We start from the raw sequence: 27,710 nt of genomic DNA, 5'->3' as shown, positions 1-27,710 counted from the left end.
CAAGCAAACAAGAGAGAGGCATCGTCCTAATTCAAGGGTGTGTTCCTGACAAGCAAAGGGACCTGAGGAGGATGTGAAGCAGGACTAGTGAGAAGTGTGGCCTGAGGAGAGTCCCAAGGGCCAGACAAGGGAGGCTCGCAGGCCTGTGGTTCTCCATCCCTGCTCGACACCACCCTCCCCCTGCTAGGGTGTGGTCTAAAGAAGTCTTTCCCCATACTTGGGTCTCCAGCTGTTTTTGGACTACAACTCCCACCATCCCTAGACAACAGGACCAGTGGTCAGGGATGGTGGGAATTATAGCGCCAAAACAGCCAGAGACCCAGGTTTGGGAAGCAATGGTATAAAGGCACATGAGGCCACTACCTTGCGGAAGCTAAGCAGGTCTAGGTCTCCATTTGGTTGGTGTCTGGATGGGTGAGTGCCTGGGAATCACAGTCTGCCGCCTTGGGTTCCATGATGGAAGAAGAATGTAAGAAAAGAAGTTTCAGCTCATCTGAAGTTAGACTGCTCAGTTTGGCCTTATACACTCCACCTGCTATATGAGAGAAAGTAAGTTTGCACTAACACATGGGGAAAAGAAAAGTCCCTCACATTTAAAAATCAATACACTGATTTTTGGACCTCAACAAAAAAAGGAGACACAAAGTAATGACCAGTAAAATACCAGGGGGACTCTTAGCCTTAAGATTTCACTTCACTAGAAATAACAGGTAAAGCTAGAAGGGATTTTATGTCTGTGTGCCATGTTCAAAGGGTTACACTTTGCCTCCTGGTGTTGTTATCCTGTACAGCTAGTTGGGAGGCCTGGTTTTTGTCAAGAAAAATATTAAGCATGTTATGTTGCTCAACATGTTTCCATGTGCATTGCTTTCTCTGTTGGAATTACAATTCTGAGCCTGAATGTCAGCGATACATTTTACAAAATCTGTACTGGCACAAAATCTCTTCTGGCAATCACCATTAAATGCAGGCATGCCACTGGAGTACAGAAGTCTGTGTCTGTCTGCTCAAGTCTTTGATTATCTCACCTTTCATAACACAAACACCACATTCAACAAGTATAAATGCACACATCTAAGTCAGGTGGGTGACTTGTGACCCTCCAGACTACAAGTCCCATCACCCCTGATCATTGACTACCCTTGGCTGGCTGGTGGGGTGAGAGGAGGGCTGATGGGAGTTGGAGTCTTTGAAACTACTGAAGGCACACAGGTTCCCCATCCCTGTTTTAAGGGATTTAGCTACGTCCAGACACCAATGCAAGACATAGCTAAGCAGTCCTTTTCTTGGTACTCCTAAGTTTCCATGTAAATTTATTGCCCAAAATAGTTGTCATAAGTCTAGGCTCAGGTGTGTGTGTGGGGGGGGGGGCAGGCTAAGCCAAACAAGGACGGGGGACAGGAGGTTGACATATGGCTGAGACCAGGGAACAGAGGGTGGAGAAGGCAGCTATTTACCCCTCTTTAGAACTGGCTGGAGAAACAGGACTTCTAGCTCCTTTCTTCCCTCTTGGGGAAGTTGCACAGCAAAGCAATATAAGGAAAGGGCAGCAGCCCACTGAGAGGAATGAAGGAACCAGAGACAGAAGGGGAAGGGGAAGCCTGGCTGGCCAGGACCTGGTGGGGCTAGGAACAGAGTTATCCTCCTCGGTGCATCGAGCATCTCATGCTTGGCCCTCTCTCAAGGCACAACAAGAACCCCAGTGCTCTTCATTGTCCCTTCCCTGCTCCCAGCCTAGAAAACCAAAATAAGTTATGCAAAACGCTAAACACTGACAAACTAAGCAGGCAAAATGTAAGTAGTTCTGCATATTTATATCATAGAACTCAGCTCTTCATGGTTCAGAACTGCCTGCATACATAATTTCTTTAGTGTGGAGCACAACCAGGGCACAGCACTCAGTGACTACTGAAGGACAACTCAGATTTTAAGCAAAGACTTCATTCTCTTACTAAGCAAACTTTAATTACAACACGGGAATATTCAGTGACAAACCTAGGCATGCAAAACATAACCAGGGATATGAAATCAGGATAAAACGAATAAAGCCAGTAGAATGGATAAAATACCAGTAGCTAAAGAACAGTGACCAACAGCTACTTCTTCAAGAGACTTTCTGATGAAGTTACATATCTGAGAGGGAAGTCTTGATCTTCTGTCCTCTTAATTCATTTGCTCTCATACTGTGGTGCATATATGAAAGTCACAACACTGAAACAAAAAAGCTCTGGTAAGCTTAAATGAATTCAGGATAACACTTTCCATGTTCAAGCTGGCAGGAACAAGGACACCACCAGCAGCTTAGATTCTCCTGAGGCTGATGAAAAATGTCACTGTAGCTCCCAGATTCCCAGTCTTTCATAGGGTACAATCCTATGCACCTTTATTTGGAAATAAGTCCCTTTAAACTCAATGTGACTTACTCTGAGTGATCAGATGCACAGGAATAGCTGGATTAAAGTGATGGCTAAGTAAATTAGAAATGTGGGACTTCCGGTCTGTCGCGGCGGAGAGAAGGACGCAGGGACCTCGCGCGCCGATGTCCCTGGCTTCGCGGAGGGGGGGGAAGTCCGCAGAGCGAGCGGATTCCCCGTAAAAACACCGGGTAGAGAGTCCTGGTGACTCACGCGCCCAGCGGTTGCTCCGTTTTTTGCGGATCCCCCGCTGCCCGAGAGCTCAATAGAGCGATCGAGAGCCGGCGGGGTGGAACCGCGGGAGCCATTTTGGGCTATATCTTACCTCTGAGAAGTGAAGCTCCGAGTCCTGACCCGGCAAGCGGCAGATTCTTCCGAACAAATTTAAACTTCCAAAAAGTAAGTGGAATTGTGATCACGGACTTTAAATTCGTTAATTGGAAAAATAGGAGAGGCTTTAAAGAAACGGAAGTCGGTCTCTTCCTAATGGAAAACTGAGAGGCGCTTTAAATAATCTTAAGCTGAACGACAAAAGGCATCTGGGACTGTGGACCCGAGAGAAAGAAAGACTTTTTTGAACCCTCTCAACTCCCGAGTCCGGCACCCCTTGAGGTACAGCATTATTAAGGGGGAGAGTGCTTTGACAGCTGTCAAAAGCTGTCAAGCTGTCAAAAGACTGGGTGGATTTATTGTACTGTTGCAATCAGTAAAATTTGTCTGAAAATGTGGTAGAACTATTTAATATTGGAACTAAGAATGGAGTTGTGATTGAGTTAAAAGACAAAGGAAAAGAACTGCCAAAATGGAGTCGATCGTCTGAGGAAGGAATTTTCCAGCACCTCTTTGTTCTCCACCTCCTGTTTGTCTGCGGTCAGGAGAAATATGAAAACAAAGTACTCTCGAGCCTTCCAGGAGGCTGTGCTAAACTATCTACAAGTATGGGAGGACATCTATAAGGAACGGCAACATCCCAATTTACCAGCAGTCGAGGATGAAGTCCAAGTCCAGGATTTAGAGGAAAATTTGATCTTGGACACTGTGGAGATTGAATCTGGATGTCAGGAGAAACAACTAGTTGAAAACCTTAAAGAGGACTTGGACTATAAAAAACATGTTGGGGATGAAGCAAAGCATGGACTTCAAAAGGAAGAAAATCAAGTAGAACAAGAAAATGAGAAGCAAAGGTATTTGAGGATTAATGGACTTGAAGATCCTGTAGGGGTTGAAATGTGGAGTGATGTTAGGGAGGAATGGGAAAGACAGGGGCAGGGGGGGACAAGGGTCTGGAGACGGATATGGGAAAGAATGGGTGTGGGGTGAATATTTTAGTTAAAAGATTTTGTTTTTAGTTTCTGAAAGACGGTTTTTGAAATTTTGGCCTGTTAACGGAAATGCTGATCCAATTGGGGGGGAAAGACTTAGGGAGAGGAGATGGAGTGTAAAAATGAATGGAAAAAGTTGTGCTTTCTGGAGGGAATTATAAGAATGGCTTAGGAAAGAATTTAAGTTAATGTAAATTTTTGAAAGTTAAGTTAGGTTTAGGCAGAAAGCTGCCTACTCTCCTTTCCTTACTCTGAGATACTCAGTGACAGGGAGTGCTCAGAGGGGTGAGGAGGGGATATAATGGAACCTTGGAAATGCTGTGCCCCACAGGTTTCTCTTGTGGCAGGAGGGGGCCTGTGGGAGGGCAGCATGGAAAAGGAGGAGGGTTGAGTTAATATTATAAGAAAAGGATTCTAAACTGAAATAGAAAACCCGCCATAAACTTTAGATTTTGTTTAAGGAAAACCAGGAGGAAGACCACCGAGGAAGTCACAAGTATAAGGTTAAGGCAATAAGAATTGGGGAGTTAAAATTCTCCCCTATTGTTGTTATGTTTGTATTTGTTTAAGTATACTTATGAATGAGTTGGGGGAAACCAATCCTCAGAGCTCCTCCATTCCTGTCCTCTCAGTGGCAGGGGGGGGAAGAGGGGGGAGGAGGGAGGCCAAACCTAACTTACAATGGACCCCTTTGATTCTCAAAGCACACGGGTTTCACTGGTGGCAGAGGTGAACCAGTGGGTGGAGGGAAGACGAAGGGACAGTGTTATATTGTATGTTTGTGTAGTTTGTTTAGTTTTGTTTGTAAAAATTAATAAAAAATTATTATAAAAAAAAGAAATGTGGAACTATTATGGGAACAATGTGATTTGAGTCAAAGACTTCATTGATCTTGGGAAACTATATGAAAAAACCTTTCATATGAATCTTATGACAATCAATGGACCTTACAAAAGCATTTTTTTCAACCTGTTATGCATTGATTCAAAAGATTATTAATTCAGGTTTGTGTAACTGAGTTTATTCCAAATTTTACTGTCAAACAATTTCTCAATAATGGCTTTTTAAAAAGAACTTTAAATTCAGCGTGGCTACCAAGATTTCATGGGATGACCTGAGAAGTGCTACTGTGGTGCAGATCTCTTTACAAAGAAATTTGGTTCGAGATTACAAGGGAATTTACAGAAAAGAGCACACTTACACATACATCTTATTCAATATACTAGAATTTCATCAACCCTGACCCAACAACTTGGACAAATGGCATGAGCACGAGGGCAAATACTATGGAGGGCATTGCATTTTATCTTGTTTCTTTGCAGATTTCTATTTCATTTCATTTTAAAATTGCAGTAGTAAAAACTAGTTGTTTCCACAACCTAGTGTCCAACTTGTTCCACACCCTGGAAACAAGATGAGCAGGACAATCCAGTTTATGAACATATTTGGGTAGTCATAACTACAATATATGTACTCCAAACTTCTATTGACCGTTACTTTACAGTGCACTACTTTTTGTGAAGAAACAAGACCTGTTTCTTGGAAGGGAAGGAAGGGGACAATTTGCACCCTGTACTCCTCACCTTTATCCATTCAACTGCAAATAGGGAATTCTTTTGTAACTGGATTTTTTTTAAAGAAAAGAATTGGAGCATCTTGTATCAGAAGCAACATCCGATACCATAAACTGCTGCAGTAACAGTGGAATCTGATTAAATCAGATCTTGTCGCCAGAGTCTTTAAGTTGAAACATGTTTGGCATACCACGTACTGCGAAATGTTTTCTTCTAAGCATCATTTTGAGGCTTGGCCTCCACCCTTTCCCCTTTCTTTCTTTCTTTCTTTCTTTCTTTCTTTCTTTCTTTCTTTCTTTCTTTCTTTCTTTCTTTCTTTCTTTCTTTCCTTCTTTCCTTTCTTTCTTTCTTTCGTGTTCCTGTCACTTTGGTGCTCCCTCCTTTCCCCTCCTGCTCATGACAGGAATAACAACAAAGTAAGGCAGAAGAGGGAAACCTAACAAAAGGCTGTTTATGGGAGGAGGAATGCACATCTCCCCAACTTCCAGCTCAAAACCATCATCTCCATCTCAGGAAACCCAACTAGTCCAGGAGAAGCCACCTCTGTCTTCATAGTGCCCTGTCGTATTTCCAGGGCACTGCTGTGGCCCTTAGGCCCTTTCTCATCTTCCTTGAGATATCGGTAGCGAGGGGTTCAGGAAGTAAAGTGAAGCAACTGCAGCTACTGAAGCTTAACTCGTTGGGGGCAGATGAACTCCAGTGCAAGGTGATCCAAAAACAGGCTACAGCATGGGGGAAAGTTGGAAAACAGGATTTCAAAGGCACGGCTGTCAATCAGCAGAGTCGGTGCCCTTTACCGTGCTTTGATAAAAATGGTACCGTCAGGGGTTGTTGTTGCACATTCCTTCTTTTCAGTTACCGTCTCAACCTCCCCGGAAGCAGAGACGATGACAACAGTTTTAGAGGCCAGTGTGGCTTTCTCCTTCTCGGCAATGGCTGCACACACCGCTAATATCTCGTCACTTTCAAAATCGTAATCTGGGATTGCCTCCTCTGAAGTCTCTCCCTGAGATGCCGTGCTTTGCGTCCCAGTCTCAGCTTTGGTTGCTTTCTTCTGCTGCTGTAATTTCCTCGCCCAGGACAGATCTTCGTTCCACAGTTCAGGGCTTAGTGGACAGATATGCAAGGCAACCTGGAAACTTCGGATGGCCTGTAATGGTGAGCAGGGACACAACACAGTGAGAATTTGCCCACATGAAACAGACACAGTGGGCACAAGAGAATAAGTCACATCATTGAGCAAAACACAGGTGATGTTTCATAAATGCCAATAACAGTCGTTACAGAACCTGATATTTTCAAATAGTAAGGTCCACAGATCTGACTGCTGAACTTATGGGATGTGGCCAAATCGCTGCCACAAACTCACTGGTGGCTTTGGATAAGCGTAATAATAATTCTTCACATTTATAAAGTGCAATTCCAGTCTTAGGGCGGATGCCCAAGATCAGCTACAAATAAGGGGAGAGCTGAGAATTCGTGTGAGACTGTGATTCTAAAATCTGCTATCTTCCCAGATCATAGAAGGGAAACCACGACCTGCACTTCTTATCTGTAAAAGCTGAATAAAGCAGCAAGGGTGAATAAAAAATTAAAAAATGCATTACAAAAACAATCACATCTTGCACATGCATCCGCTCCCTCCAGTTTTAGGGTATAAGCACCAGCTGTTTTAGATACTTCCTTACAATGCAAAATAAAGAAGGCATTGTTTTGCATGTTGGTACATTGGCATTCAGCAGATTTATACTGTTTAGTGACTCAGAAGCTTCCACATATAGACATTGATAGAAGGCATTTCGTTTTATAGGCCTCTGTTAAAGCTATTGGAACTGCTTATAACAGAGCTTTCCTTCTGCCACTACAAAGGCAGAAAAAACAGAGCCAACTAATTCCTGCCCCAGTTGTCATTGCAACATATGCATTCCATATGGAGATGGATTGGTCCCAGCAGAAAAGAGCTGTGAACCTTGTGACTTCTGTGAAAGAAATGCTGAATCCCAGATAATAACTATGGCATGTTTGTTTTTCGTCTTGAACAACTGCCTTTGGTTTCCAAGGAAGAAAGGAAGAAAAGTGGGTGACAGGGATTTGCATCTGAAGGCTACTTGCCAGCACTCAAGTTTCTGAACATGCTTGACACGGCAAATGTTTGGAACCGTGTAGCTTAATTATTTCAATGTAGCACCAGTCAACAGCTGTTAGCATCAAGAGGCTGCGGAACTGTGAGTAAATATGAAAATATCCGAAGTATTACAAAACAACACAAGACCGCTTTGATTTCTTTCTTTTTAAAAGTTCCTCAGGGCATAGGTTTGTCACTGTATAACTTGGTCAGTAAAGTACTATTTGCTTTTATGAGGCTATAAATTGTATTACTAAGCACCTTTGTTCTAACAGTATATCTAGACTAATGCCTGCTATTGGATAAATGAACATTTCCAGAGTCAGATTTAAGCCTGCCAAGGATGCTAAAATGTAACAGGATTAGCATACCATTAAACAACCTGGCCCCCACAAGTCATTTAACTCTAGCCCCTGCCAAAAACATCCTGTAAAAATCTGGATTTTCAGAATGAAGAAACTTTGTTTGTTTCAGGGCAATGCCTGAAAGCTAAGATACATCACAGAGTAGGGCTGATTACAAAATCAAAACTGGGCATGATTTAGAGAGAAACCCTGAAATTATATTGGTAGGGTATCTACAAGAATGAATTAGAAGAGACAGATGCTTTATTGCAAATTTATCAGCCGTGGCAAAAACAATCCTTGCCAAAGGTTGAAAATGGAGAGAGAAATTTGGTGGGGAGACAAAGTATAGTTGGCTACGTGAATGGTAAAATTGCTATCTGTTCTAGAATTCATTCCTGCACTAATTTAATGGAATTAAATTAAAATAAATGGCCAATTCTCTCTCTCTCACACACACACCACCCGCTTTCAGTTTCAGGAATAATAATAGGAAGGGAAAAGCTACATAACATGGCCTGCAACACCTGTGTTTCAGCACCCAGGACTCCACTTGGCACTACTAATCCATTGGAAGTCACACTAGGCACCTATTTGATAGGGAGAAAGACGATCTCCTTGCAGCTCTATCTCCCCCCACTTTCTGCCTGAACTGCTATCAACTCACCATTTCCCCAACAGTTCCAAATGTGTGTGACCCACATGGCTGGGTCAAAGGATGGGCTCCACACAAAGGGCCACACCTCTCTGCATGAGAGATACCTCATAGAATGTATCCAATAGGAAGTGTCTTTCGCACAGTGTAAACAGAGCTAGGAAACTTATTACTAAATGGCTTTGTATGCATCACTTACAACAATATGTTTACTTGCATTTGCAACTCCGGTTATTTAATGTACTGTTTATTATTATGCGTTTATTACACATTAGTAAACTATTTCTTCTGCAGGACCTCGAATTACCTGTACAATTGCTCTATTGCCATCAGTAAATGGCTCCCTGCAATACAATGGTAATACGGCCAAGCAAATTTTCTATTCTCTATGTTACTTCGTTGGAGTCATCTCTCATCCCCCAATCAGTATGATTGGTTTTATCATGCTGTCAGATTAGCAAAACTTGACAACATGCACATTTGATCAGAATCATTATTATTTTTACACACAAACGCGCGCACACACACACACTTCAGAGTTTTCATTTGGAGCTGGAACGAACCCTAAGGATCATCTTAGTTCAACCCCCTGCAATGCAGGAATATGCAACTTGTCCCATACAGCCCCATACAGCTCAAACTCGCAACCTTGGCATTATCAGCACCACACTTAAACCAACTGAGCTATCCAGCTTGCTTATAGATAGTAAGACAGTCCCTTTTGTGCACAGACAACATATTTTATGACAATTATGTTTTCCTATGGTATCTTTGCGACATGTAATGTGCATGTGTGGTTTGGGCATCAATCCAGGGCATTGAATTCGGCTGTTATGCCTGTATGCCTATTTTCACCTGTGAAATATTAGGTGGCATGGGGAATGAAAGTTTTTCTGTCGTGACCTCTGAATCCAGAGACACCAGCTAGGCAAATGGATCATGTTCAAGACTCTGAACCAGCTGATGGAGATCAGGAGAGCACTGCACCTAAGACTATCAGGCAGGAGCCCCCAGCAGAAACTCCTGGACCAACAGGGGCTGTAGGGCTAGGGTTTAGACCCAAATAGGAACTTTTCCACACCACCACATGCCTCTTCATCACACTTCACTAGTCCCTGCAGGGCAGGGAACACACTGGGAGGGAAGCTATGGAAAGAAGGAGGACGGTCAGTCTTCAGACCTGAGGATTGGCCCTTTAAAGGGTGGAGCTCAAATGAGGCAGTGCAGAGCAAGTGGCTTAAAGGGTCTCAGTTTAGTCTCAACCTGAGCAAGTGGCTCACTGGGAGCTCTCCACGGTACTGCAACTTCTGACCATCCTTGCCTTGCCTTTCCTCCTCCTTCTCTGTGAGATCCGGTGTGGGACCAGAAAATGATACTTAACACCCACTATATATTATTAATAATGATAATGATAATAGATGGAAAGCATAAACTGACTAGCCTCCCTCATGTTATCAGGTTCCAAATTTGCTACTAGGGAACTGCACTCAAACTGATGTGAAGATGCTATTCAACTTCCTGGTTTATGCTGACTTTTTCTTTTGGCCTACATTTTCACACTTCTTCCTTTAGCTCTTCTACAGCAGACCCAATGCAAATAAAAGAACTGCCTTTACATCTGTTTCTTTCTACCCTAAGTAGCTTTCCCCCCAAACAAAAACATCCAAAAACTAACAATATTAGTATAAAAATCACAAGATGCTGAAGCTGATCTCTATCTATTCTAAGAACAGGTCTGACGTATTTTGAGAAAGCATTTTTATTTCGGATCATTTCCAAGCTGCTGAAACGAATAAAATTTCCTTTGTTCTGCTTGCCTGACAAATGGCAGAACAAATAGCATCTATTTCTTCAAATAATGCATAAATTACGCTGAAGCAAAGTGCTTCTTTGAAACACAAGGGATATTTTCTTATTACTTTTCAAATGGATGATCAGCAGAGAACTCTGGGATTGTTTTTGGAATCCTCCCATAAAGGCAGCCATAGTCCCAAAAGCTTTTGGCTATTTATAAAAATGAGAAAAATTGCTACATTTCATCAAAAACATCACAAGCCCTCTCCATTGTCGCCCAGGGGTGATTAGTGGAATAATCTATCTATAGTTCTCAAGCCTGTGTGTTTGAAACTTGCTTGTTTTTAAAGTTTTTAATTGTTCTCTTTGGGATATCTGGTATTCTGATCTAAGGAAGTTTATAAAGATGATTTCATGCACTGTGAAGGCCACAGCAAGATATAGCTGTATGTCTGTAAACAATTTGGAGTGGAAGATGAGCCTTTCTCCTTTTTAACACTTACCAGTGCGATTTCTCCTAATCCAAGCTGAGCACGTCCCAAAGTTTGCCATGCCTCCCAAGAATGGGGATCTCTTTGGACAGCCATTTCTGCAGCATGCACTGCAGGGAACATTTCATGCAGAGACATCAGCACCTAGGAAGGGGATACACAACAGAACAAACCGTAAACTAACCAATTATATCGCAAAAATACAAAAAGAGTTCAAAAGGCGAGTATGCAGAGGGGCTTGCAATGTAGATGGTTCTGGGGTCAGTTAAGAGGTAGGTAGTTACCTCCAAAAGAACTGTCACAGAATCCTAGAATTTTACAGTTGGAAGGTACCCCAAGGGTCATCTAGCTCAACCCCCTTCAATGTAGGAATCCTGCTCCCAGCCATCCCTGAGTGGGCTTGAACCACCAAGCTTCTGGTTAGCAGCTAACTGCACCACAGGGAAGAGGGTTGACTCTGAACTGCACTGATTTTTAAAAGCACATAAATGGAGTCATACTTACGCAATTTGGTCTTGTCCTAAATGCTTTCTTTAAAAGCAACACAGTAGTCAGTTTGACGGTCCGCTTTATCAACCAGTTTTGTAAACAAACTCATTCCCATACAAATACCAGTTGGGATTCCAATGACCACCACTCACAGAGAACTCTGTACAGTCATACCTCGGGTTAAGTACACTTCAGGTTGAGTACTTTCAATTTAAGTACTCCGAGGACCCATCTGGAACGGATTAATCCACTTTCCATTACTTTCAATGGGAAAGTTCGCTTCAGGTTAAGTACGCTTCAGGTTAAGTACAGACTTCCAGAACCAATTAAGAACTTAACCTGAGGTATCACTATATTTAGCCTGAACAAGGGACTATCAGAATGAACCACCTACCCAGAGAAAATTGGATGAAGCCTGGAGGAAAGAACCAAAAATTATCAGTATATTCAAGATAACTAACACGGCAATCCCAACCCTTGCTTCTCTTGCACTGAACACATGGCTGACAGCATACAAATGATTAATGAAGACTAAAGTGGAATAAAGCAGTTATTAAGTGGGTCCCAGGAGTTCATATTTTTTAAAATAAAATAAAAAAGAATTATTTTTAAAATGATTATACTGTCCATCTTAAAGATATGCTCAGTTAAAATGAAATTTGAATGTAAGACAAACAACCATACAGAAATCCACATTGCGGTCAACAAAAACAAAGGAGACGGAGGGTCAGCCCCTCATTCCCCAGCCCTTAAAACTGAGGGCAAGTCCTCAACCACCACAACCTTGCACACACCTCTCCTGCCTCTAAGTTAACAACTTGAAGATCAAACGGATACTTGTCTAAGGGCTACTTTTGTCCCTGAGGAAGCTGGTTGCTTACTGCCTATCTTCAACGTTTTCTCTCAAAATCAAATCTGGAATATTCAATCAAACTGAGCTTAAGAATGCTGGCTGAAGAAATCTGCATGTTGAGGTCAAGCATGGTCACCAGTATTTTACAAAGTTATGGAAGATACCATGGTCCGAGAATTAGCTAGTCCTCACAAGCATTAGGATTAAGCTCCTGGGTCTACAAGACAACATCCTCTGTTTCATTAGGATTTATTGGTTGAACTCATAGTCCTAATTTTAGACAAACTACTCCATTACTCAAGCTCTACAATATGTTCAGCTTTTAAATTTATGAATATTTAGGATTGTTATCAACATAGACATATAATTTCCATCTCATGCAAAAACACTGATCTCTCCAGTAACTACTAGACCTTGAGTTCTATCCGATTAAGTCATTCCCCATACCCTCTGGAGCAGATATAGGTGTACAGGGGGAGAAGAGGAACAGGAAATTCAATGAGGGACCATAATAATAATAATAATAATAACAATAATAATAATAATTAATACCCCACCCATCTGGCTGGGTTTCCCCAGCCACTCTGGGCGGCTTCCAACAGAAAAATAAAACACAATAATCTATTAAACATTAAAAGCCTCCCTGAACAGGGCTGCCTTCAGATGTCTTCTAAAAGTCTGGCAGTTGTTTTCCTCTTTGACATCTGTTGGGAGGGCGTTCCACAGGGCAGGCGCCACCACCGAGAAGGCCCTCTGCCTAGTTCCCTGCAACTCGGCTTCTCGCAACGAGGGAACCGCCAGAAGGCCCTCGGTGCTGGACCTCAGTGTCCAGGCAGAATGATGGAGGTGGAGACGCTCCTTCAGGTATACTGGACCGAGGCCATTTAGGGCTTTAAAGGTCAGCACCAACACTTTGAATTGTGCTCGGAAACGTACTGGGGTTCTAATTGGGTTCAACCATTTGTTTCTGGAAAGTTCTGGTCTCATTCAGCAATGAGGAAAGAAGCGAACCCAATCAGATTCACTGTCACTTTCACTCAGGCTCATTTTGTTTGCTCATCTTGTCCAAAGAGGACTTACGCAGGAACGTTGTACCAGCTGTCAAGTAGAAAATGCTTAACAGAAGCTTCTGTTTCATTTGGATGTTTGCAGAGATCCAAGTCTCTGCCAAGTATTAACTCTTCCCACAAAACATTGGGAAATGGGAACAAATGGGAACAATTGCAGGATACTGCCGGTTGTAAAAACTGGAATGTGAGAAGCTCTTCCCAGGACTTGTTTGTTCATCATCTAGGTCAGAACAATGAGCTCAGAATCAGAGTCCTTCTACATTACAGCCAAAATTGGAAACCAGCAGCTACAATAAAACTTTTGCCGTCTGCAACAATAACTTTTTTGCTGATTCTTCACCTTTGCCTTCCAGTTATAACTCCCATGAGACAGATGCAGCCTTGGACACAACAATTCTATATTTGATCTTCTGCACACCAACCAGTCGCCTTAATGTTGCCAGTGACAAATAACGTTATTGTGGCGGTATTGCTTGGGAGAAACAACCCATTCATATTTATCCGGTTGATTCAAAATGTTATTGATGCTAATGCAGTTGCCAACAGTCTTGTAAGTCAGGAGCGAAGAACCTATTCCCCCCCCCCCCAAGACGAGACTGGTAAGTGAGAAGGCAGTGAATACAATAATGTGTGGATGCAGGCACTGAAAATGCGGTTCAGTGGGTGTGGAGTTGCACTTGGATATGTGAGCCCTTGGACAAAGCTACATGCCTCCCATGGTTATGGGGAAAGACAGCACAATAAGAGCACTTGCCGCATTACAAATGCTTCATAAATTAAAACTGCAGGCAGGGCAAACAAGTAGGTTAGGATGACACCATCTGGCAGGTTTACTAAAAACAGAGCAGGAGCCAAAGCAGTGCAGACACAGAGGCAGCCAGAATGTTTATGGCTTGATTAAGAAAGTTGTGAAAGCATCGCCTGAGCAATCGAGATGTGGTCAGACATCAAGAGATGTGGTCAGGGAGTTAAAAAGGGTCTCGGTTGAGGTGGCTGTGAAAGCGCTCATACATAGATTTAAAGATCTCGGACTCTATGTTTCTTCAATGCTGGTACCAGTTATTAACTGAAGAAGCTGTCTGTGTATTCAGGGATCTATTCCAAGTTTGTGAGTAGTGAGAGGAGTCATTTGTAGATAAAACAGCCATGCAAAGAAGGTAGGAAGAGGCAGCTCAGTGCCATCATATTCTGATTAACCACTGTCCCCTCGCCCCACCATCCCCTCTAAGCACAGAAACCAACTGCCTGCCACTACCATATGTCATGCATCCAGCTGGCTCCTAAGGGAAACATTGGCAGCATACCAGTCCCTGTCACCCTCCTGCCCTACACACACTACGAGTAGAGGGGATGCTGCATGTGCAATTAACCCAGAAAAACGCATACAGACTATGTGGGCTACTTTTAAAAAGTCTATCTGCTCTGTGTTTCACTTGCATTACGGCCCATGGTCAGAAAAAAATAAATTCACAAATTCTTACTCTGCTGTGGCTCTGTCATGCATTACCTGTGATTTCATCTCATAGAGGGTAGCATCTTCTGGAGTTAACTGAAGTGCTTCATCCCACTTCTGAATAGCCTCCCGGTACCTGCAAGTTGTTAAAACAATAGTTCATTCTTACTAGATTTATGGGTGTTTCAAAGGCCAGTATTCTTAGCTTTTCATTAAGGGACCAACATTGCTTTGACTAGATATTCATTCCAGCATCTCACAAATATAAATTAATGTTCCATCCCACCACCCCATGAGACTCAGGGGTAAAAATAAAAAAAGACACTGCAATTTCAATTTCTTATAACATGGACTCAGAATTGTGTATTTTGCCAAACATGGTTTAGTATGCATTTGAACAGATGCATGCAATTGCTGGGAATAAAGTAGGCCTCGGCATGTGACCTCTCAGCCAAATCTGGAGCTTACTCTACATGTTTTAGCCATTCCTGGGGCCAATGCAATAGCAAGTTCTCCTATGTCCGTTGCAGAAAATAAGTGACTGTTCCCCTGCTCTGGTGTTTGCACAGAACCCCTGCGCAATTATGCTCATGTCATCCTTTCAACTGAAGCAACTAGTTCAAGTGTGAAAATCTGAACCTGTGGAGATATACGCATGATAAAGTGCACAGAGAAGCCCTGATGGATAAATAAAAACTTTCTTTTGGACCTTGGAAACCCCCTCCTCGGAAGCGGCAGCAGAATCCGGATGACTATGTCTGAGAAAAATACGCACTAGAGAAAAATAGTGAACTGCATTTTGTTAGCTTCAAGCTGTCATCATAGAATCACAGAACTGTAGAGTTGGGAGAGAACCCCGAGGGTCATCTAGTCCAACCGCCTGCAACGCGGAAATCTCAACTAAAGCATCCATGACAAATCGCCATCAAACCTCTGCTTAAAAATGTCCAAGGAAGGAGAGTTTACCACCTTCCAAGGGAGTCTGTCCCACTGTCAAGCAGCTCTTACTGTCAGAAAGTTCTTCCTGATGTTTAGTCAGAATGTTGAAACAAGATTTTGATGAGGTAGTTCTTTCCTAAACTTGGCCACAAAACTGTGCTAGTGTGGTACTGCACCACCTTTAAAATTATGAAGGCATCCTATACAACCTTTTTGCTGTAGCAACTGTATAAATAACTAATTTATAGCCCATCTTAACATTCCACAAGTGCTGTTTACTTTAAATGGAAGGAAAAACCTTACAAAATGAATAATTATACAGTTTCATGATAAGTATACAATGAATTATAAAGAGAGTTTTCTATTTTGAAAGTGGTTTTTTTAAAACAGAATTGTACTATTAACAGCTGCCTCACAACCATATATCACATTCAAATGTAAAACATGCAATCTTGCAATTATTATTTTTAAAGAAAGAAAAAACCACAGAAAAAACAGATATTCTTCTTCTTCTTCTTTTAAAAAAGGACAGAACATGTAGAGAGCTGAATGTTTGATGTGCTACTGAAAATATCTGGAGAATAAACAAACACCACAAGGCTTCAAAATTGTCAGGGCAATGGCTGATTAAAACCATGACTTTTGAGTTGTAATAAAAGTTAAACTCTTTGGGGGCTTATGTAGTCAGCAAAATGAATGAAAAAATGCAGGACATAATCCATGCCGAGCAAGGAGACAACATATTTTTCCATGTGCGGAATATGAATAGGAAAAAGAAATATTTGCATACACTTGAGGAAAAATTCAGCACAATGAATGAAGTGTTGCCCTTCCAGGTCAGAATCTGAAACATTTGGGTCTAGAGGGTACTACAGAGGCCTCAAACATTTTGCCAACACAAATGTGGAACCTCGGACTGTGAACCAAATTTGACATAGCATCTCCTCCTTTCCCTGCTGCCTCCCAATCATATGATAAAAATAGGGGTTGTGAAAACCCTTGGTGCCCCAGTGAGGCACCGAGTTCTGCCCGACATTGGAGGGGCTCATCGCGTGTGCATGACATCACACGTGTGATATCATGAGCGTTGGGAGGAGGCCTGGTGCCACTGCAGGGAGGCCCTGAAGATTGGGGGGGAGGGAGCTCAGCCCTGGCCCCACATACTTTGCAATTCCAAAGCATATCAAACACTGCGAAAAATAAAAACAAAGAATTCACATGCCGCCACTGAGAGATGTGTATAAGAAAGACTGGCATGGAAAAGTAAGGAAAGGTTTAAGCTATCTTTTCTAACTCTGAATTTCAAGCATGTTTCACCTATAATGGGACATGCTGCATATGCACACACTGACTCTTCACATCTCAGCCATTATGTAGAACTATCAGAGGGGTTTGTGAGACCTACATCATTGCCCAACTTGTTATTTAGACGAAGAGGGTGATGGGAGAGGATTGGTTTATTTGCTGATGATATCACAATGGCCTTTAAATCTATAATACAATAGCATTTTTCCTTATTCTTGTTCCCAGGGTGATAAAGGCATACTTTACCAAGAAAAGTTTGTGGGTTCTCCAAACACTACGGTACCTATTCACTTTATTTCTGCTTTCTAGTGGAACATATCCTGATCACAATGGTGGAAAAGTTCAGGTAAAAGACCCTTTAGGTTCCACAATACCATCTCCATGCCTCGGTAACATGACCACCTGCTCCCTACCAGATCCAGAAATCACCACTTGGCAGCAGAGAAATGCAAATGGGCTACGTCTCCATTTTGTTGCTTAAGATCAAGGAAACAGGCTGAGGGACCTCAAACATACACAAGGAGAAATTGTGGGACCGAAGCGAACCTCACACCAACACTGTTCTAGCCCCACATGAAAAAAGAAGGCAGCAAGGGAGGAACTATGCCAGTTATCTTCTGCTATCTATGGAATCAACTCAAGTCATCTGTGGAGTGCTGCTCCTTCCCAGGCCACAAAGATAATATCAGAAGTCAAAGGACACATGAAGCTCCTCTCCATGCAAGCCTCATCTCATCCAGAAACAGGAGCAAGGAACCACGGGTCCTTCCATCTGGACTGAGTTTTTTAATGTTACCTATGTGATTGCACAGATGAATTCAGACTCCTTTGCAAGGAAGTAGTATGAGAAGGTTATGAAAAGGACATTAATTGGCTTTGCTCTTACATAAAAGGAAACATTAAATAACATTTCCTTGTGAATAAGAACCAATTACCACCTCTACAAGCAAGCTGGAAAATTAGAAGCCTGAAAAACTCTCTCTAAAGGCCAATTTCTCTCTCTCTCTCTCTCACGCACACACACACACACACACACAAGATTTGTGGATGCATGAGAACATAGCTTTGCTGGATCCAGTCACAGGCCCGGCTAGAAATGTACTGTACATACTTTGGTGCCTCTTGGCTTTAATACAGTTGATATTTTTAAAAATAGAAATAAGCACCAGTTCAATCTTGGTGGGGCACCATACCTAATATTTTATGCTGACCATTGTTTTTGGTAGATTGCTTGATGCACATCTGCACAATGATTTTTTTAAAAAGTGTCAAGCACATATCAGCATTCATGGTGGAACACTGCCAACAGCAAGCAGACTAAAAAACACAGATCAGACAGCATTTTTGCTAAATTTTAAGATATACAATATTAATCTTCTTTCTTTAAAGTAAGGTAGCAGATAAACAGACATGCCTGGAGACTACATCTGGAATGCCTGAAGTTCTCGTGCTTATATACAGGCAATCTACTTAACTCCAGCAGCGTCAAACATTTCAAACCATTTACACATGATTCCATGGACCAAATATTGCAGTAAGAATTCCATGAGCGCACACTGGGCTACATATTATGTTTTAGTCAGTTATATTGATGTAGCTGATATATTATCTTATATAATTATGATTCATCTACGTAACACTTTATGTGTATAGCAACAACTTTGATGAACATAACAATGATCTCTGATATATTCACTCGGCGGGAGAGGGGCATGAAACACACTCCGAGTAAACTTTTCCTGGTAGTCTTTGGTACTGCTGGAATTTTAAAGATTTCTTTCAAACCACTTTGAATATTTTGTTTTTATGCCACTTTTTTATTACAAAGAACTTCTAAAGTAAACTTTAAAAAGTAGATCAAATAGCTAAAATATTATGCTATTTTCACTAAGAACTGAAAACATTTCTTCCACGCTTCCAAAGTTCAGGCTTTGGTGAGCCTAAAGATGTTGGAAGCCACTGTAGGCACAAAGGTTTGCTTGATTTATTTAGAAAATTTGTAATCTGCTTTTGTTTTCCAAATTGAAACTGCCGTTACAAAACAATAAAAGTAAAATAATAGTAGTAGAACAACGAAACAGCAAAAATCCAGCAGAAAAAAGAGATACACTCCCCATTTCAGACATTTAGTATACCTGCTTTGAACACCTGGTCTGAGGCACCTCAAATGGGAGGAAACTCCATAGGCACAACAGCCGCCTCTGAGAGAACTCAAACAACCATAGATGGTGATCTTGGCTCTGTACCACATTGTTAAGAAGTTGGCCGGTCATAGTGCCTTGTCTCCCGCCCCCAAATACACACATAAAAGCTCTTGTAAGTAAGAAAGAGATCTTTATGCAAGCAAATAACGGTATAGGCTCAGCAACAGGCACAAGGCTCAGGAGCCATGCTTCAGGAGTTCAGGAGCAGGGCAAGAAGTTCAGAACTGGACAGACAACGAAACTGTCCCAATAAGTTTTCCATGCCCCATCCACCAAGGAATGTTGGAATGTGGGAATGTTGGAATAACAAATCCATGTTCTTTCATGCAGTCTGCCCCATCTGCAAAGGTGGCACCTGATTCTAGAAGACAAGACTGCACCCCCTTGTATGGGCTCCTGTTCAATCAGTGACACCTCCAGTTCCTCCCCGCCCCCCATAGCTTCTTCAAACATTCACCAGCTTCCACTGGGCTCTCTGCTCCACCCATAGGAAAGTTGAGGGGAGGAGCCAGTAAGGTTCCAACTATTCAGGCCCCACCTTCTGTTTTTCCCCCTCCTCTTCTTTCAAGTCTGCAAATCCAAAGCCAATCCTGACCGCACTGCAGGGCTTGTGTCAACAGCATCCAAAGGAAGCAGCTTGCCCTGTGCGTGCCGCTTGTTAAAGGGAACTATTGTTTTTCTGTTTCAAACTAGTGCTGCTATATTTCTATGTGACAAAGAAACTGCAATATAATCTCCATGTCCAATACTCTGATGTGTAGGCACACAATAAATTAATGAAAAGCCAGGTCAAAGAACATTGTGTGAAGTTTATCACTCTTAAACTCGTCATAGTATCTGCTATCCGATAAGAATATCCTGGTACAAGCTTCCCAGGTCGATAAGAAGAGCAATATTATTTCCATACAAGTCAAATCTACTCTCAGAACATTTATAAACAAGGAGATCTCAGGAGATATCAAACTGCTGATGTCTGACCTGACAATGTCTGTGGGCGTCAAGGGGTGGGGGTGGGGAATGAGGTTTCCTGGCAAAACCAGACCAATACATTCAGAAAACAGGATAAAAGACCCCCCTGAAAAGGAAGCTGTTTTCTTCCTTTTATCTCTCACAAATGAGAGGTTCGCCTTTTTGTTACTCTTTTTTTTTTTAAGGACCAGATTTCCTCCTATAAAACACAGAGACACTGCAGGAGTTGGAGAAAAGATTTTTCTTACTGAAGGGGCTTATCTTTTTAATAGGCCATAGATTATATACATCAGTGAATGAATGGCCTGTGGCCACACCGCAAAAACCAAACACCAGCAAAAAAAAAAAAGGTTCCAAAAGTGACAGGACGTGGTACTGCTGATTCAGCTGGCAGCATTCTTCCATCTGAATCACAATTACTTATTACAGCGGGGATGAACTGTGATTCTGAGAAACAGTGCTGTTTGAGGCATCTCTTGGCTGAAATAATGGGCTGCTAAGTCTTGGGAGCCTAGGGCTTGCCGATCAGAAGGTTGGCGGTTCAAATCCCGGTGATGGGGTGAGCTCCCTTTGTTCGGTCCCAGCTCCTGCCAACCTAGCAGTTTGAAAGCATGTCAAAGTGCAAGTAGATAAATAGGTACCGCTCCGGCGGGAAGGTAAACGGCATTTCCGTGCGCTGCTCTGGTTTGTCAGAAGCGGCTTTGTCATGCTGGCCACATGACCTGGAAGCTGTCTGCAGACAAACACCAGCTCCCTCGGCCAGTAAAGTGAGATGAGCGCCACAACCCCAGAGTCGTCCACGACTGGACTTAACTGTCAGGGGTCCTTTACCTTTAAGTCTTGGTACTTTGGTCATATTCAATTGTGGGCAGGAAAAAGGTCGCTCTTAAAAGGTGTGAACTCAAGATCACTTAACACATCAGGGTATGTGAGTTTTATTGCTTTGATTTGATATCCTTCCTGCACCTTCCATTTCTAAGCTGTTGGTGGCATCTGATTAAAAATGGCCTGGCAAATTTTTGTTTGTTTGTTTAAGGAACAAGAAGAAAACCCCATAAAGCATATACAAAAGTAGTACAAAATTTAGAAATATATAAACATGTATTTCATAAACAGATTGTGATACAGCATAGCTAGATTATATCACAAATGATATCACCACTTTTGCAGGTCTGTTATAATACACAATGGGCAATACATTACAAGAAATCTAATGATGCACTGATGCTACAATACGACAACAGGCACACAACAATCCTAAACGCACTCGCTTGGAAAGCAAGTTACAATTAAATCAATGATGCTTGACTATATGGAGCCTCATGGAGCTATACAGCAGAATGTATGCATTCTAAATAAATAACAACTGTCTTGCACTGAATGTCATTAGTCTATCCTGAACAGTATTTTAATTTGAATGGAAACTGCTCCATATTTTAAAAGGCTGCTGTCTACACATGCATTAACACATCGGGAATCTATAATATTTGGTGTCTTAAAGAAGTTTTCATGTCACTGGCAGATGTAAGAGAGGAGTAGGGCAATCAAGGATATAGACCCATGGACAAAGGGAGGGTTCAAAACCTAGTTTCGCCTATTTATTACTGCATCACAATGACAATGGACCCATCTATCAGGAGACAAGAGCTGCAACTCACAAACTGGGTCTGTACAGAAAACAACACTATCAAACAAATTATGAGAGAAGGCACTTGTCACATGAAAACCAGCCTTATGCATGAGAGAACCTTGTAAGAACAAGTCCAGAGATATCATAGTAACTGCTGAAATGGAATGCATCAAAACAGAAACAAAGAAAAATTAGGAAACCCTGAAAAGATAATAATCCATGTCTTTGAACCCAATGTTGATGGCGTAACTCTGGCCACAGTCACAACAATGGCCTCTATTATCCGAAAAAAATAAGAAGATTCAAATGCAAGGCCCAACACAGAAAGGATGCTTTCTTATCCAGAGACAGATTACTGGGTCCATCTGGCGCAGGATGATTCGCACTGATTAGTAGAGAGTCTCCAAGGTTTCAGAAAGGTGTTTCTCCCCACCCAGCTTGAGGTGCCAGGGACTGAATCTGACACCTTCTGCATGCAAAGCAGATGCTCTGCCACTGAGGTGCAGCCCCCCCTCCACCTAAGAGGACAGACACTCCTGACTGCTCCACAATTTTCCCATAGATCACTTGAATGGAGCTGGCAGAAAACCAGGGGTCTGTGGACTATAATTTGAGAGCCTCTGCCCTAGACCCTGATTCTATCCCCAGGGCCCTGCAGAAAAGCTGTGAAACTTACATTGGTTTAGACCACGCATCCCCAAACTGCGGCCCTCCAGATGTTTTGGCCTACAGCTCCCATGATCCCTAGCTAACAGGACCAGTGGTCAGGGATGATGGGAATTGTAGGTCAAAACATCTGGAGGGCCGAAGTTTGGGGATGCCTGGTTTAGACTAAAGCGTAGTATGGGGGGGGGGACCTGGCTTTCTCTGGACAATGACACTCACTTCTTTCTGAAATGCCCCCACTCCCGCTTAGCTCATTTCCTGTTCAGTAACGATCATTCTCTTGGGCATCATCATGCAATTTAAAGCTGTGTGCGATTCAATGAATTCTACTTCTGTACAGAGGATTTGGTCATTTAATTTCTCCTGAAAACAGAGACGGCTCATTCTTGATTTCAAGAACTTTTAATGGCTGGAGGCAGGGATAGCTGCTTTGCAAAGATGAGCCACAAATAAATGTCCCACCCTTCATCTCTTTTGTATATATTTTATAGTTTAGTTCCCAAAAGGTATTTCCCTTCAACTATATTCTACTACTGCCATGGTAACCAGTAGCACTGCAAGTACATTTCATTTCTCCTTAGAAGCAATTGTTGCATTTGTGCTTTATTACCCTGGACAAATGCTCTTTGGGGACCCACCGCATGAGCTCATTCTTACTCTTCCTTGGAATCACTGGAAACAACCAAGACTTGTTATCATCATAATAATCAGGGGGTTGAGTCTCCTAATGAACAATTACTGTTCATTAATCAAGTGCTGCTCTGAAACATCTTAGGTGACGGGATCTCTCATCATCTAGTATAGGAAACAATTCCCAAACACTTACAAGCATTCTCCGAACATGTAACAGGTCACGTACAATATCCAAGTTTGTCTTCAGAAATAATGTACTAGCTTAGTGGGCTCCAGTGATGTTAGCTCCAAAGCTTGTGCAGTCTCCCCATTTTATTCCATAGAAAGAGTTTGCAGCTTTTACAGTTTACAGGCTTACAGATTTTTAACGCCTGAAACTACCATCCTTATGCCATATCACTTACACAACAACAACTCCCCACATTTGCCATGTTCAAAAGAAACAAGGGTCCAAAAAGCATTACGATTAATATGCATACTGTACAGCTGATTTAGAACATATGCAAAAATATGTACATCACTGCTCTTTATTGGTATTGCTAATGCTATGTTTTTATGGAATGACATGTAAATGAACAATAAATAAATAAATAAATAAATAGTCTACACAATTAGTAAAAATAACATAGTAAAGATTTTCCTGGGCTGAACCTCTTCAGTCTCCAAGCACAGAAATCTCTACAAGGCACAAGGCACTTTTTGTGTGTGAGAAATTTACATACACACTGGGGAATAAAATAAAATATTTTGGTAACTCAGCAATATATATACAGTGGTACCTCGGGTTACAAACGCTTCGGGTTACAAACACTTTCAGTTACAAACCCCGCTAATCTGGAAGTAGAACCTCGAGTTGAGAACTTTGCCCCAGGATGAGAACGGAAATCGAGTGCCAGCAGCACGGTGGCAGCGGGAGGCCCCATTAGCAAAAGCTAGTCAAGATGTGTTTCAGGTTAAGAACGGACCTCCGGAACGAATTAAGTTTGTAACCCGAGGTACCACTGTATATATATATATGTTACAATTGCAACAATCTGTGGAAACCTAAATGCTGATGTGTGGAGGATGTTTAGGTTGTTTCTAAAAGTACTCCATGTTTTCCTGTAAGCACACTAAATAAAAACTTTTCTTAATGTCCAAAGCCTGATATTTTGAACTCAAGTTTCATTCTGATAATGAAAGCTATTAAAATCAGAAAAGATAAATCTATAAATTATTCTGATGAAAACCTTTGTATACTCTACAAATTACAGTGAAATGATATTTCTTGTATGGCCTGTAGAATCTCCAGAATTATGTGTAATCAAAAGCAAGCCCCAATATGTTCAATGGGTTTCCTTCTAGGCAAATGTATGACTACAGTACTGCTCCAATCTTAACCTTGTGGGCTGCCCCAGTTTGATATTCTCTGCATACAGCAATCTAACAAGCCTGTTTTCCCTGCTTCTGCAGATCACAAGGTCTGAATAATCACTCAAAATGGTACTCCATCTTAAATCTACTCCCATCTTCTGTAGAAAGCAGTATGGCATTCTCTTCTCCAGATATCATCAGCCTTTTCCTTCAAAGAGCAACCAATGAAGTGGAGTTGGACAGGAGAGTACAGGGCACAGGGAAAGTTCTCCAACATATTGCGGAGTAGGTAGGAGCAAAACTTGACACAAGGGCTCTGCTTTCCGGAGCAGAACAACATTTCTTCTAATGAGTTGCTTGCCCAGATTGCTTTAACCACTTGGGACCCAAGTCACAGTATCCTACTGAAATTGCAACTTAAGCTACGCTTAAGCCTGCATGCTAACTGCATGCCATATTCTTAACTGCATAACATTATTATGTGCTATTTAGCAGCAAGTACATTTCTCTTGAGATTATTTGGTTCATATCACAATGAACCCCCCTTGTGGTCTGGATGGCCCTCGTGGTCTCTTCCAACTCTATGATTCTATGATTCTATGATCATATTACACTCATGCAAGATGTGTCAGCTTCCTCAACTGATTAAGCAACTCCAACAACTTTGTACTCTGTCAACGTTCCCCACATTTAAAAGTAATTGGTATCCAGGAAAGAACATAATTTCATTACTATCAAATGATCCGGCATCTAATGTACCTTTAAGCCAAGAGATAATGTTTTATTGGTATCATAACATTCTACGGAAGGAAACACGTGCTTGGAATTAGCAACCATAATGGCTTCAGATCTCAAGAAAAATGAGGTTCTTTACGCTGTTCCCATATCAAACACAAACTGATTGCGTAATGTTAAACAGCTCTGACCTCCATGATAATTTTTTAATAACCTGAGCAGCAATAAGTACACAGGAAGCAAAGCTGTTAACAGCGTTTATGTCTATCAATAGGCCAACAATTACTGCAACACACTATATGTGGGGCTTCCATTGAGCTTAGTCTGAAAGCCATGCTTAGCACGCAATGCTGCAGCATGATCACTGACAAGATGATCTTGCTCAGAGATCTTACACTCACTGCCAATATGTTATTGGAACAAATTTAAAGTGTTACTATAGGTATATAAAGCCCTCAGCGGCTTAGGGCTGCCTCACCCCATATGTGCCCACTTGACCACATAGATTTAAGGATCTGGCACATTTACAAATGCTACATAATATTAATTCCACATTTGCAGGAAATCAATCTTTTAGCCTGGCCACACATACATGTTGGAACTCCCTGCCCATGGGTGTTAGAGAGAAGTCCTGGCAGGGCTCAGATGAGTGTGTGATGGAGGCAGAGAGGGCGGAAGGCTGACCCAGGAGAGGGGCCAGCAATTTACGGAGTTTGGTGCCATCCGCGAAGCAGGAACCAAGATGGGGGGAAGGGGAAGGGTCTGAGCAGTCAGAGACATTAAGTGGGGCACAGGATATGTTGGGAGTGGAGGAAGAGGCTGATCAGCCAAGGGGTGGGCTGGTTGAAACCCCACCATCTCCCACCCCACTAGAACCAGAAAGGCCTTGAAGAGGGAAGTGCAGCGATGGTTTCTGTGCAGAAGTCTCAGGTTACATGTGTGGACTCCATTAAGCAAGGTTACAATGTAGGTCAGAAATGTATCCACAGCGGCTAAAATAACTCTCTCAGTTTATTTCTAGGCCTCCTATCTTTCTATTCTTTTCAAAGATCTTGTTAATCAAGAAATAATTTAAAATTGACCCTATTTCTAATCCTCAGGCACCACTGTATTAAAGAGGTCTTTACCACCATCTAGTGGCTAGTCAACACTACTACTAGATCATGGGGGGGGAATGTTTTTTAGATCTGTACTTTTCTTTTGACCATAAACAATGGATCTTCCCCCTTCTCTCCCCGCTCTGGCCCCACACACCCCTCAAATCCACTCTAGAGGGTTGGGGGAACCCTCAGAACAGATTTAGGTGGCACACAGCAGAGAGGAAGTTTTGTTGCCCAGCCAACACAACCTATACACCTGAAAAAATCCATCATAAGATTTTAATTTTTCAAAAACCATCATCTTTACCTTTCATTCTCAGCCAAAATTGCACCTTCATCCTTCAGATGTTTACTTTTGGTCACACAGTCTTCCAGGAGAAGCCCCTTTTTTCTTTTAATGTCATGGGACCATTCAGCTTCATCGCTGTCAGCAAGATCCTGCTCATCAGCAGCCTGAGCTTCAAATTGTTGAGATGTTACCTTCGACACCTTCTCACCAATCTTCCTCTTCCACCCAAAGGAAGCCATTTCGGAAAGCTTTTGAAAAAAATGTAATTTCAACCATTGGCACCATTTAGTTTTCACACAAACCATAACAAATGACAACTGAAATTAGTTGCGACAGAGGCTAACTTGCTCAAAAGGGACTGATTTATGCAAATGAATTCTGGCCATGATGCGACTTCCACTTGTAAACTTTAAAGACTTGGAAGGTCTGCAATTGGCACCAATAATAACATTAGGAATAATAATAAAAATGGCAACAGAGGAGTTGCCACATGTATCTAATAATTAATGGGAGGGAATTCCAAAGGGTAGGTTCCATCAAATATAATAATAATTGTGACTATTACAAGGATATTTGGGCCACCTTTCAAGCAAAGCCTAAAAGGGCGAGGGAAAGATCTACTTCAGGAACAAGGGGGTAGGGAAAGGAAGACCAACACTGGGATTGGCTGGGGGTCCTGCCACCCAAGGCAGTCGCCTCACCTTGCCTCATGGGTGGGCCAGCACTGTCCCTACATCTATCAGAGAGGGGTGCAATACAGGGGCAGGGAAGTATCAGTAAATGGCAATGGCTATTATGGGGTGGGGTGCCGGGAAAGAAAGCTGTACCTCCAAACTTCCACTGCCTCCTCAACCTCCCTCACAGAAAACAGAGAGGAAAAGTGGAAGGCTTTAAAAGAAGGTGCTTCTCTCCTTCAGCAAGCAGAGAATAAGGTGCTCGGGCAGCCATTTCTCTCCCTTGAGAATATTCTATCCATGTTTAATTGCCTTTTTAATGACACCCCGCCCGCCCCCAAGCGCGCGCGCGCGCGCGCCCTCTATGCTTTTAGCGGTTTTTATCTGTAACCTGTAACCCGCCTTGAGTCCCTGTCAAGGGAAAAGGCAGGTATTATTATTATTAGTATTATTATTATTATTAATGCAGAGGGAGGGGCGGAGGCAAAATCCCCAACTGAAGACGGGGGGGCGATATTTACCTGAAGCCCCCTCCCCTCTCCAGCTCTGTCACAGTCCGAGCCGGGTCACACCTGACTTTTCAGCTCCCCGGAAGCGGGGACAGGGAAGAACCGGAAGCAGCCGCGCTC

The 27,710-nt window shown here is 42.3% G+C and overlaps 1 protein-coding gene across 1 annotated transcript; it reads right to left on the bottom strand.

Annotated features, from left to right (window-relative positions):
• Positions 1–824: 824 nt before the first annotated feature.
• On the bottom strand, positions 825–27,710 carry TTC33 (tetratricopeptide repeat domain 33). Its single transcript, XM_035100432.2, has 5 exons — positions 27,603–27,710; positions 26,426–26,655; positions 14,639–14,720; positions 10,732–10,863; positions 825–6,460 (listed from the first exon to the last, which is right to left on the bottom strand). The coding sequence occupies exons 2-5, from the start codon at positions 26,644–26,646 to the stop codon at positions 6,104–6,106; spliced, it is 792 nt and encodes a 263-aa protein (XP_034956323.1). The 5' UTR covers positions 26,647–26,655; positions 27,603–27,710; the 3' UTR covers positions 825–6,103.

The sequence above is a fragment of the Zootoca vivipara genome, chromosome 11 (assembly GCF_963506605.1).
Source record: "Zootoca vivipara chromosome 11, rZooViv1.1, whole genome shotgun sequence".
NCBI lineage: Eukaryota > Metazoa > Chordata > Lepidosauria > Squamata > Lacertidae > Zootoca > Zootoca vivipara.
Note: the sequence above shows the minus strand (reverse complement) of the source record. Positions and strands in the feature narration are given on the sequence as shown.

Bases quoted from the DNA above. Each gene is read 5' to 3' on its own strand.
- TTC33 (XM_035100432.2), bottom strand. From the start codon at position 26,646: ATGGCTTCCTTTGGGTGGAAGAGGAAGATTGGTGAGAAGGTGTCGAAG. The intron at 14,721-26,425 runs GTAAAGATGATG...AACAACTTGCAG, and splicing joins ATTTTGGCTGAGAATGAAAG to GTACCGGGAGGCTATTCAGA. The intron at 10,864-14,638 runs GTAATGCATGAC...TCCCCTTCCTAG, and splicing joins TCTATGAGATGAAATCACAG to GTGCTGATGTCTCTGCATGA.